Source organism: Archocentrus centrarchus, chromosome 19 (genome assembly GCF_007364275.1).
Source record: "Archocentrus centrarchus isolate MPI-CPG fArcCen1 chromosome 19, fArcCen1, whole genome shotgun sequence".
NCBI lineage: Eukaryota > Metazoa > Chordata > Actinopteri > Cichliformes > Cichlidae > Archocentrus > Archocentrus centrarchus.
The window spans coordinates 26,965,663-26,978,907 of record NC_044364.1 but is presented as its reverse complement, the minus strand read 5'-3'; the positions used below and the strand labels follow the sequence as shown (position 1 = coordinate 26,978,907).

Below are 13,245 nucleotides of genomic sequence, written 5' to 3'. Positions count from 1 at the left end.
CTGTTGCTCCACCAAAATGGAGGCTGTTTCTATGTGCAAAGCAGACACGAGTGCATTTTAATTTCTTACTTAATGTATGGCAGTCTCATAAGTTAATTGATCTTCACATACTAAAACTTGCTGCTCTGAAACTCTGGGAGAGCAGGTGATGATTAACCAAAGGATTCTGGTCACTGAATGGCTCCACAGGACAGCTGCTCAATAAACCAATCATACGGCACCAGAACAGCTTGTTTAAAATGTAAGGGTCACACAAACGCCATCATAAGAAAACTATCTTCTGATTGACTGACCCACACAAACAGAAGGTTTGAGCAGCAGGTGGGTGGGGCTTCTGTGTGCTTGAGATGACCACTAGATTAGGGAGGTCTGCTCGGAAAAATAAAGCTTATGATACTTGCATGTTTTGTTCCAACATAATCTTAATTTGATGCCACTTGTGAATTTTAAAAGCATAAATTCACTGAGCTTGTTAGCACTTGTTAGCATCGACTCATTTTTCAGTAGGGGACTCACTTATGTACTTTATGTAAGATAACACAACATAAAAGTGCCTAAAGCTACCAAACTTACTGCAACTTCAAAAAAAATCAAAATCATTCACAGATCCCTGTGACTGCAGGGCCAAGGAATCGCAAGTGCAAAATGCTAACTCATTTCCACGTTTTAGGACTCTATGACATCATAGACATCCCACAGCAGAAAGAACTGTCTACAACCAAGCTCGTGGCTCACAGAGATTAATTGCACCTATCCTGACCTCATTTTTTAAAACTTTGGCCCCGTTTACTGTAAGCATTCATCATTGTAAAAGTATACATATGACAGCACGTAAGGAAAATGGGAATCGTTCCCCCTTAACAACTGTTGCATCTAAGGTGCAAAGCTGGTATGATAAAATGCAGCTATGCACAGTGGGTAAAGTAAATAGTAAATGGACTAGCTCTTACATAGTACTTTTCTACTCCAGCTGAGGACTCTTTATACAACAAAACAAAAATTTAATGCAGAACAATGTCAAACAAACTGTTCACATGCTGCAGCTCAGCGCTCCTTCCAGCTGATACCACACAGTCCCACCTGAAGATATCAATTATTCCTTCTTGACCGTGTCATGTATTCATGCTGCAGAACTTCCAGGAGAAAAAGGTTTGAAATCCTATTTCTGGGTAAATTCAGTGAACTTTTAACAGATTTGAATCAGATTTGACTGGATATTCTGTGCATGCACATTTTATGTCCCATTGACTCTTTGATGTGAGGTCACTTAAACAGCACTTTAAAATACACGCACAGAGGTATTACATGATGACTGCCGATTTGGGAGATTTGCTCCTAGAACGGGGGTGGGCAAACTACAGCCCGTGGGCCACACCTGGCCCATTGGTCTTTTTAATCCGGCCTGCTGAAGATTGGTACAGAATTGCCCAAATCAAATCATATCATAATTATGACTGATATCGAGGATTTTGAGAATTGCTACAACAAAACTAACACCAAACTTCGATGCACTGACAAAAGCAACACTGTTCCCACCAAAAGTACGTGTAAGTATTAACACTGTAATGCCTTTTTTATGTTTATGTTTGATATGTATGCATCTCGTGCTGGCCTGGGCCATCTGTCAAATTTCAAAAAGTCAATGTGGCCCCAGAGTCAAAAAGTTTGCCCACCCCTGTCCTAGAAGGAACATTTCCCACCTTTATACTGGCTTCATACTGGCTAATGTAGTTGGTTAAATCCTTAAAGAGCAGAGGCAGCAGCAGAGTTCAGCTGACCACAGCAAAGACGGCTCATCTCCTTGAGCTTTCTAAGTGAGTCCTGTCCCCCTGCTGCCCTGTTCCAGCAGATGTTAAATCTCACTTTAACCCCTGGCTATGGAGACCCCAGCACATCACAGGGATGTTTTATTTTCAGGACAGATTTTGCATAATCTTAAAAAACATTTGTATCTCCTACGAGCCACAAAGAAAAGCTGAGACTACATCAGGATCTTTGTCCACAGACAGCGTTTTTTTGTAGCATCCTCTTCTGGTGTGCTAATTGTGCCTTCAAGCAGCTGTTGTTGTGATTTGGCACCATATAAATAAAACTGAACTGAGTTGTCGCTGTAGATTACAAAACGTCTTTGCTAAGGTTTTCTTTTCTGCCGTTATTTATACAGCATTGATGATGTAAGCTCCGCCCACTTCTTGATTTTGTGGTGACATTGACAAACTTGCTGAGCAGTTTGAGTGCCGTCAGCTCTGAAACTGAGAGGATTTCTATGGAAAACAGATGCTGAAAGAGGGTGCAAAAATGCTGCTGTTGACACAGGTTCTTTATCATGAATAATCACTGCTGATAATAACAACCTGTTACTGAAAGGTCCTTTGTAAAGCCTGTTTCTTGCTTAGCTCTGTGTGCACGGTCTGAATTATTGAATGAGTGAGATCAGTAGAAATGCTTATTATTCCACAAACAGACCCCCCCCCAACAAGACCAACACAAAGTACCAGTCAAAAGTTTGGTCAGACCTATTAATTTCTTTATTGTCACCATGACTGTAACAAAACCAAACTCACTGAAGACTCACTGCAGCTGCAAGAAGCCGCTCACATTTTCTTTAATTTGGGGATTTTGTTGTAGCCATCAGGGAAACATTGACCTGATTATAGCTAAGTTTCCTCTTTAGTTGGGATGTGGTTAAAGCCTGTTTCACTCTGCGCCTCCTCTTTAAACTTTATCTTGTGTAAGTTGATAACAGCGCTGTTAATAATGAGTCCAAGCAGGCGAATCCTCCATAGTCTCTGCTCGTGTCCTCACTGTGATTGTCTCTGTTTTAACACCGCAGCATTAGGAAGATACAAAGGTACAGTATAGCTCCTTTTCTTCCACTCATCCTCCAATCGCTCTGTTCATCGTGTGTTCATCTCAGCTGCACGTTCACAGTGTCTGAATGTGTATGGCTTCCTGGGGTGAGGGTGGGGGGGTGAGATGATGCATTTGAACTACTGTAGTTCAGTGTCTCGGGTGGGGAGCAAAGCAGGCCTTTTTCTCTGTGTTCACATTAGTTTGTGGCATCATTGCAGTTTCTGATACTGGACTGACTTGTATAAAACTGAAGCCAGTTAGCTTAGCTATCCTTTTTACTGATTTTGCATTGTTTGTCTTTTAGCGTCTAAGTACTGATTGTGTAGGGGGGCGTCAGCTGCTTGTGATCAACCATCTGTATAATATGCAGCCTTTATTTAATTAAATAAAAAGCTCTTCCTAATTAGATCAAAGTCAGCAGTCTACATGTGTTGGAATTTATATTTTTTTCCAATATTTCTTTGTCCAAATCACATCAGAGTCTCATTAGAAGATATTTTTTAAAACAAAGAAAAATCAGCAGGTTTAGTGATTAATGACCTGCAACATCTCCCAGAAAAGTATCAGCACTCGCTTTATTTACACACCTCATTGTGCGTGGATGCTCAAATCATCTACTTCCATACTTGCGCTTGCCACTTCGAGTGCATAAACGACATGGACAAGTTACACACGAGCACCCAGTCTGCCTCCCACCCAACAAGCCCACCCTGACTGCCCGTGAGGCAGATTTTCTTAGGTTTTATTCTCAGTTAGCAGAATAAATTTTTAAATGCATATGAGATTAAATGTTTTTCTTTCTAAAAAAAAAAAAAAAAAAAGTAAAAGATTTATTAAGTTATCACAGGCAGATTCCAACCAGTCACAGCACTGATATACCTGTTAAATCTGAGGAATCTGACTTCTTTTTGCATCCAGAGGAGTCTCCCCCTGCTGGCCATTTGAAAGAATGCAGGTTTGATGCGTTTCTGCGTTCATATACAGTCTATAAGCATGCACGCTCGCTGTAACCAAAGGTGCCCCACAGGTCAGTTTAATTTGATGTCTGCAGTGGATATGGTGATATCAGGTGACAGGAACACAGATGTGTTTCCAGGTTTGAAACATTCATCGCAGGTGTTGATTTAAGCTTATTCTAGCTGATGAAAGGGAGGAGAAATTCAAAGATAAAACCAGAAGTGGGAGGAGTTCACCTTATAAGATTAATACTGCCAGTTAAGACACTACATTCATTTTATTTTTACACACAAGATAATGGCTAAGAAGGGAGTGCTGTGGGATTTTTGTTACCATGGGACAAAGCAGGGCCTGCTGCTAAAGTCAGACTGCCTCTAGCCCTAAACTGAACTGACAAACCTTAAGAGGGATGGATCTTCCCCTCAAACTCTAGACAGCCAAGAGACCTGTATGACACTGATCAATTTTTGTCTTAGTGACACAGGAAGGTGCATGTGTAATCAATTTAACAATGACACCACAGACATGTGGATTAGCATCCACCTGTTTCTCAAAGCAGCTCCTTAATTACATACAACTTTAAGCCTTAATACAACACAGTTATCATGACCAGAAAAATCTTTTGACTAGGCTGATTTCTGCTGAAGAGGTTTTAACCATAGACAGTATGCAGCCACTGTGATGTCACCCGTTGGTTTGTGAAGTTCTGCTTTGTCTTCATTTTTTTAGTCCCAGATGTTTCCACTTGCATGGAGCCATTGCTGACATGATTAGTTAATTCTGGAAGGACCTGAAAAAACATCTGACAGAAAACCAGAAGCACTTATAGTGAAACACAACACACATCCTGTTTCATCCAAACTGCTTTAGTTTTTTGTGCCATTTCACCTCAGTTATTCACCGTTATTCTGCAGGGGAATGTGTGCTTTTATCTGTTTTTGCATGCTGGGAATTGTGCAGGTGAAGCAGAGCGACCCTACCTGCTGATCTGGGGTCAGGCTTTTTAAATAAGGGTATAGATGACAGGAAACCCGATCCCTTTGACCTTTTACCCCTGACGATGTGTTTTGGGTGTGGAAACCTGACCCCTGAACCACACGCACGCATGCACGCTCACACACATGCCCTCCTTTGACTTGATTGGCTGTGCATCTCTGTCCCACTGCAGCATGGGTGTCAGGGTGATGGACACTTCTTGGGTGTCGCGCAGGGGATCGTCGTCTACACGTATAACCTCGTCCACGCCACCGAGCGTGCACCCCCCCACCCCACCCGTAGACACGCTCATCCCCGAGCAGCCTGGGGAATTCTCAGCCTCCCCCTCCCCTACCCCTCCTCCCACTAGCAGCGACCGAGCCAGGTAAGGCAGTTGTGGCCCCACCTGTCCTCCTGTTTCACACCCCTCCCCACCTTACTTCTCCTACACACCTGCTGCCGTTCCCCCGTCACCGCGTCTGCTGCTGCGCCCCGTAAATGACACGCAAACAGAGCCGTCTGCCCCCACCCTCTACCCCTCCAAACCTCCACCCCTTGTTTTCTTGTCTGTTCATCCTCACCTCTGTGTGAACCCACCCTGATGAAGCATGCCATTTAAAACCTCCTTTCATTTCCACAGTTCTTCATCCTTGAATTTCCAGAGTCATGTGTGGAGTTCATTTTCTGCCTGAGTGCTGATACTGCATATCATGTAAAGATCCAACTTCTGCTTAGGCTGGGTTTAACCAATTGTGTTGAAAAGTTCATCTGTAGTTCAGTAGAAAATGGTTTATTGCTGCATGTGCATGGATTACATCTCTCTCTTTCTTTTGTCATTAGTCCAAGCATCATTAGCAGCATCACGGTCCATTGTCGCAGGAGCCTACAATGGATGAGGTGGCTGTTTTACTTCATTTCTGTGATTTGACAAGTGTAGCACTTACTCTTTATTTTCTTTGTGCTCCCCCCTCCCCCTGGAGCCTTAACTTCACTATCCTAAGAACGATTTCTCCTCTCCTAATTTTTCCCTCGTACAAATCTATTAATTAAGTCATCCGCTTGAATCACTGATATTTCTATCATTGCAGTTCAGACGATGCATCCTCCAATTGGTCGGACTCCTGTTATGCCTACCCCTCCCCCGAGGAGGAGAGGCCGCCTCCCCCTTACCCCTCTTCCTCTTCTTCCTCCTCCTCCTCTTGCTCTTCCTACTCGCTCTCTCACCACCATTTCCGCACCCGAACACCTCCGGGAATGCGTCCCGTTGCCCCCAGCCCAGAATCTGTGCCCCCTGGCCCGTCCCCACCGCCACGCCGCACTGGGTGCAGCCCGCCTCCACTCCCTCACTCCCTGTGCCCATCCCCTCAGCAGCTTGACTTCAACTCTAACCCCAAACCTAACTCCCTGCACCTGCCCAAACCGGCCTTCCCGTCTAGTGCTCAGCATGCGCCCCCGTCCGAAACAAATGGCTCGTGCCTCTACATCAAGCCCCCGCTCGTTCTCACTCGTCACGATCTCTTCCTCGGCTCCCCAAAACCCCCCAACACCCCTCTCCCCGCTCCCCCTCCATGGGCAGCCTGTGCCTGTAGCCGGGAGAGAGGAGCCAAGCAGATGAGGTAAATACAGAGCCCCGCTCAACCCGTTCCCATTTCCACCATCACTCACACACAAGTAAGGAGAGGCCCCGCAGGGACAAAGAAGCATGACAGAGGGATGATAAGAAAGATACGCCCCACAGCGCCACCTTACTCTGTGTCTTATTAATGCTCTCGGTTTGCAGCCGTCAGTTATGGAAATCAATGCGCTTTAAGGATTTCATTATCACATCCATCTTTAATTTTACAGCCATGTATGCAATCCATAACTTTGCATGTGAGCAGGGTATTCAGGAGCCTGTTGCCAGGCAACAAAGGAAATTCAAAGCTTTCAGTCAGTGATCATATTTAATGATTCAGTGAGCCTGCAGCATCAGAGTTTGATTAAGAACACAATAATGTATGTAGGAGAAACGCAGCGTTGTTTGATATTTGAGGAAATCTCATTTTAAATGCTTTGCAACGCCATTTTATTTAGTATGTTAATGTGATTTTAAAGAGGACCTATTACACTCTATTTTTTGTTCTTGGACTCTGATAGAGTAGCTTTGCATGAGTCACCGTTCAAATAAAGCCTCTGTGCAGCCTCTCAGTTCTTCCTCTGTCTGAAGTTGTAACTCTCCCTTTAAGCTGCGTTTCTTCTGATTGGCTGTTAGGGGTGATCATGATTTTTGAATATTTAAATGATCATTATATTATATTAAAAATAAATATTTTCTCACCTTTACCCAGACATGGTAAAGAATGTAGCATTAATGCAGCTATAAGCTGATTACCAGCCACGATGAAACAACAAAAAAAGAGGAAGAACACACAACTGTAACGACCACATCATGAGGTCCAGGTAAAGCCAGCATGTCAAAGGTCTGCCACAGCTATGCGCAGAGATGCCCGTTTGCCTGTTCCTATTTTCTACCACTCCTAAACAGATTTAAACAGCAGGTGGGTGGGCCTTCTTTGCTTGAGACACCCATATTAGGGATATCTGCTCTCTCTGACACCATTCAGAGCCAAGAGTAGGAAAAAAACCTGTCAGAAACAGGGCACCCAGCCCTGTTAAACATGGAAATACACCACTGTATCAATGTATATATGACAGGAAATAAGGGAAAGTGTAATGGGTCCCCTTTAAATTCATCCATGCCTCATGTGCTGAAGAATGAAAGTGTGTTAAGGTGCAGGTGAGGAGATTGAGCTGGTTAAGTTTTGACCTTCATACCTTCTTCTCATTGGCATTCTGGCTGCACTCTGCAGTGGGAGGAAGGGAAATCCATTAAACTGTCAGGGTTTGTTTTTACCTGCTCGACTACATAGACTACATGTCCATCTGCACCAGTAGTCACTTAGAAAGTTTAAACTATGGGTGATCTATTTTTCTTGTAATAAAGCAAAAAATATTTATGGAGGCAGGGTTGGGACATTACAGAAGGAAGTGTATCATAATGTGTGTGTGTGTGTGTGTGTGTGTTTGTCCTTCACTCTCTCCTCAGCACTCTGAAGAACAAGGAGCTGTCTCCAGTGATTGGACAAAAGGGACTCCAAGGAGCAATGACCTCTAGTGGACAATCACAGCTGTCTGAGCACAGTCCACACACCCTGAGGAGAGGTAATACAGCTGTGCATGTAACACAGCTGGCCTTCAGAAACAACAACAAAACTCTGCATCATTAATGATAACAGTGACGGCTTTTTGGCATTTAGGACCTCTGCACCTTACTGAGCACTGTCACATTCAACAGAGAAGATGCAGCAGCACAAGGTCAAAGCCAAAAAGTCATCATTTAGCTGTGTTCCTTTAGCTGGCTCTCACACTCTATTATTCAGTTTTGTGAATGAGGTCATTTTAAGTTATAATGAAACCTCCTGACCTGAAGAGTCTAAATCTGTAAACGTGTGTTTTCATTCATAGTTTCTGTTCTGCTTTCTGCACAAAAAAGGGAAAAAGTCCTTGGAAAACCACTTTAATAACTGACACTGAAGGCTGCAGTAGAGTTTGTATCCTCAGGCTCAAAGAATACAGGCAATGTTTGCTTTGAAGACCTGAGTGAAATTTAAGAAATAAACTAAGACTTTGGTGCTGTGTGATTGAAGGGTTTAATTAAGGCAGGAATTATAATTAATGAGCAATCTGATGGATGAATTTGTCTGGGGATCGTTATTAGCTGCAGCAGAGGCGAGCATCATCATCAGTTTGATTTGTTCTGTTGGCCTGTGACAGAAATTGTGTGTCTTCTGTGATCTGGTGTGCAAGAAATGTTGGCCAAAAAAATGTCTTTACACACAAGAAAAGTATGAAAACAGGCCGTTACAGGACGGGATCGTAGTCTGAGGAAGCTCATGATGCAGAGACGTTAGCGTGTTTGTTGACGTGGCGACAGGTGAAATTGCATCAGTGCTGCCTTCTTTGGGTCTCTAACATTTGAATGACTTTGGGAAACCTTTTAAAGCTGAAAGGATGCATGAGTATGCATCCTCATTATCAATCAAAACTGAAATACAAAACAATCACTAGAGTACTTTTTTTGATTAAACCAGGAGGAAAACTGATATTAGTGACAAAGAAAAAGCATGAAAATCAAACGCCCTGCCAGAAAGCCGAGTGCTCGTCATTAGGAGGGTTTTTTGCATGAGAAATATGAGCTGTCAAAGCTAACTAGGGTTACTGATAATGTGGTAACTGTAAAAGAGTAACTGCCTGTCAAAATTCTGATTAGCATGCTGGTATAACTGACAGGGAGCTTTTATTTTGAAAATCTGAGACATTTCCTGGTAAATTTCTATAACAAACTGAGGACTTTTAATTTGAAAAACAGACATAGCAGCACATTCCTAAAAGTCTCTCGGGACTTTTATTTTTGAGATCTGGCAGACTGACCATCCTGTGATTTTTCTTCTTGGTGGTGTCTCTACAGCAAAGAAGCTGGCCCCGATCCCACCTAAAGGCCCTTACTGCCAAACGGGAGCCATGTCCGACCAGTCGACAGGTCAGCCGTCTCCGGTCAGCCTGTCACCCACTCCCCCCAGCACCCCCTCCCCATATGGCTTCAGCTACCCACAGGGATATGCCACCATTGGCTCCCCGGGTCAGATTCAGATGGCAACCACCCCATCTTTGTCCTCTCCACCCTCACTGGCCGGCACTCTCACCAAGGCCAGACCGACCCCCAAGCCGCCCCGACAGAGACCCAGCTTGCCTCCTCCTCAGCCTCCCTCCACACCCGGCACGAGTCCTCAGCCTCTGGACCATTCGTCAGGGCTCCTGGACGGTCTGTCTCCTGGGGAAAGCATGTCCACGGGTATTGCTAAACTTGGCTCTTTTTCCCCACTTTGTGTTTGTAATTTTGAAAATTTTACCAGAACACAGTGTACTTTTTATTCTGCTATATGTAGTTTGCATAGATAATTTTCCATAAGTTGATAAATGTTATTAATACTCACGAGTTAAGCTTGTGTACTCAGATGTATAAACACTGTTTTGGTCTTTTCACTGTATTTATTGGCAATATGTTACATATAGAATAACATCAGACTATCCTCTGGTGTCTCCATCATGATAGGAATCATGTATTATGTATTTATTTGCCTCTTCATCACTGGCAGGTTCTAATCATGATTTTCATGTAATTTTTCCCCTCTTGTCGGCGGCTCTCATTGTCTCACTTGCAGCGGTATGAGGCGAAAGCTTCAGTGTGATTCTGTGTGTGAGAGGGACTTTTAGGGTAAGCAGGAGTTTCTGTGCTAAAGCCTCCCCTCCCTTCCTCTCCAGCCGCTCAAACATGGAGCCGCCCACTGACGTGCTCACATCACAGTGAAGCTGCCAGTAGATGCAGATTTCAGATCTGATTTGCTGCTCTGTGGCAGCCTCACTCATGTGTAAACATACAGGCGCTGTGTTCAGTCCACCTTAAAGTCATTTTGTTGGCCTTTGCATGGCGGCTGAGACTGATGCATGGCTTACGTGGGACTGTCCACCAATCACCACTGTTTCCTGCACTTAGGATTCCCACCCATAATGCCCTGCTCCAGCTGGCCCTCCTCTCCCCCGGCTTCATCAGTCACCCCACCCACACACCCCTCACTGTTTGTGCCTCACTGCCCCCTGCTGTCCTTCAGTCAGCGCATTTCCTGTCTGTGACTGTTTTCCACCACATACACACTGGATGTCATTATTTTCAGCGTTAATATATAGTAGTAGTACACATGTACTGCATGGCCAAAAGTTTGAAATTTGACATCCTTGTTGCAGCTTTTGTTTATAGTTGTTTGTTCCTCATTGTATCTTCTCAGCTGTTTATTACTCTGAGTTTATTTGAAAGTTTGATTTCTTTAGATGTTCAGTTACTTTTTCATTTGCTACTTACTGTTTATTTAGTTTCCTTTTCTTTTGGTTGTTAAGTTAGTTTTGATTCATTTAGTTTTGTTTGTATTTTTTGCATGGCAACGTTATGGGCACCTTAGATTGCATTGGTAGATAAGTGGGTAAAGGGTCAGGATGCACCGGGAAAGGAGCAGGATTTGGATTTATCCCGGTAACTTCGGGTTTAACCCTGGGTTTCCATTACTACAGAGGTTGCGTGCGTCTTACTAGGGAACATCGCCATGGTAACAAGCTTAGAGATCAGCAGGTATGACCGCCTATCGACTCATCAGTTATCTGGAAAATAGCGTCAACGTTCCTGGAAGATCCCTCAGGTCTCTGTGCGAGGATAGGATAAAAAAAAAAATTGATTCATGAGCAGAAGTAAGAAAAAAGGATTCATTGAAGCAACTTTATTCCCTGAAATTTTCCTGTTAACAAGAAATGTTATTGGTCCTCAAGTATGACTATATGATCCTAAAACAAGTCATGTGTATGTTTGAATTCTGTGCTTTCATTTTAGATTTATTAAACATCATCAGTTCTGCAATTGAAAGAATCAGGCTAACACTGTGTTGCACACATCAAAACATCAATTAGTTTCCTCCCACTCATAACTCAGCCCTCACACTGCTGCTTTTCTGCAGTGGCCGTGTTTGTATTATGTGCTTAACCTCCTCATGATTTTATGATGTTAAGATTTAGACTGGGAATGACCAGAATGGGAAGGATTGGAAATGAGTATATTGGAGAGATAGAGCTCAGGTTAAGCGATTTGGAGACAAGGTTAGTGAGGCTGAGATGGTTTGGACATGTGCAGAGGAGGGTGGAGGAGGACATGCAGAGGGGTGGTGTGACAAAGGAGGATGCTGGGATGGGGTGAGACAATCCACTGTGGTGAGCCTAAAAGGGAGCACCTGAAAGAAGTTTGATGTAACTTTGTAAAATCAGCTGCTCTGCTGTCAGTGGATTTGTCCATGTTTGTGACTGATGCTGTGAACGCTGCCTCTTTCATGTGAACACACTCATAGCTAGACTGATAAACCCCAGCTTCACTTATAGACTTGATAACCAGGTTTGTGTGATTGTTGATGGTAGGGTGAGTGAATTCAGATCCTGGGTCAGTGGAATTTGTTTTGTAGTACAGGCCTCAGAAGCTATGACCCTTTGCTGCTGGCAAAGTGGATAAAATGAGTCTGTAAAGCTGAGCCTGCTTTTCATAAGTCCCTGTGGTACACCACGGGGTCCATTCACTTCAGTGACAGCACTTCTTAATTCTGCACCATAAAAATAGTCTAATAGCTACTGTTTGATCCTTTATTGTTGCATAGTTCCCTCTACACAGTGCTAGCTCTACATAGAAACAAGGTTTTCAGTTTGATGTGGAAAAACCTTGCTGGGATCAGCTGGAATGTCAGCTGTGATTCACCCATCATCAGTGTCAGACCTTAATATAGTTCCCTGCATATCCCTGCAGCCAGCTTCTCAGTTAAGGTGAAACCTCGAAAGTATTGATAATGTTCAGCGGCCACATACACATCATGAACCCCTGCCATGCAATTTTTATTTGTTTCTCCAACCTTGGTTTGGCTTCCTGCTGTGCGTAACGTCACGCAGCATCGATGAACCCACCTGGAAGGATCTGTTTCTGTTTGCATGGTTTTTATCTGTCTGTTTCTCCTCACTTGTTCTCTCTGCTCCACCAGATTCCCTCTGCAACTTGGACATCCCCATCATTAACATGGAACTGGACAGTATTTTTGACTTGACCCACATCTCCCCCTTCAGGAACTCAGTGGCGCAGCTGGAGTCGAACAACAGCAGATCGGACTCGGAGGAAGAGTCTGAGAGCACAGTGCTATGACACCACTGACTTCCCCCGCCCTCTCCGTCAGGCTACTGCTGCACCGTCTCGCTCGTTCATCAACCTTTCACCTGTCTGGCTGGATTATCTTCGGCCTCCTCTGGATCTCCTCATCACGCCTCACCTGTGCTCGATCCAGAGGGGCCCACCTGTAAAAACAAGCACTTCTATACAGTAAAATAAAAAAAAATCTGGTGAATACACATACACAAGGTGTTGGCAACAGTGTTGTCAGGGGAGGATATGACATTTCACATTGGCTGGATTATTTTTTAATTTAATATTTTCTTTTTTTTTTTTGCCTTATTTGATTCACCTGCAATATTGCCTTTAACCTCACTCACAAACAGGCTGCTGGGAGGAATGAGTGCTCTTTGCTGCTGCTGCTGCTGCTTTTCATGAGTGAATTTCAGAAGAACAAACTAACAGTGCTGTACATCCATCCTGGTAACTTTCTTCTCTCACTACTCATCCCGAGTTCCTTCTTCATTTCGCGGGGGTGTTGGTCCGAAACGCCCCAAATTTCAGTCCCACCTGAGCGTTCACTGTGAGTGTGCCAGTATGTTGTTTTTGGAAGGTGTGTGTGTGTTTTGCTAGTGTGTGTGATGTGTTAAGTGAAGTGGTAATTGTACTATATGATGTTG

At 43.8% G+C, this 13,245-nt stretch overlaps 1 protein-coding gene across 1 annotated transcript in view; it reads left to right on the top strand.

The window, feature by feature from the left end:
* Positions 1-12,745, top strand: part of LOC115797949 (rho GTPase-activating protein 44) — a 110,097-nt gene extending 97,352 nt beyond the window's left edge. The window contains exons 17-22 of the mRNA XM_030754553.1: positions 2,834-2,851; positions 4,979-5,170; positions 5,874-6,401; positions 7,871-7,986; positions 9,293-9,676; positions 12,444-12,745. Coding sequence (XP_030610413.1) covers positions 2,834-2,851; positions 4,979-5,170; positions 5,874-6,401; positions 7,871-7,986; positions 9,293-9,676; positions 12,444-12,601 — 1,396 coding nt within the window. The 3' untranslated portion in view covers positions 12,602-12,745. The remainder of the gene's footprint in view (positions 1-2,833; positions 2,852-4,978; positions 5,171-5,873; positions 6,402-7,870; positions 7,987-9,292; positions 9,677-12,443) is intronic.
* The last annotated feature ends 500 nt before the right edge of the window (positions 12,746-13,245 follow it).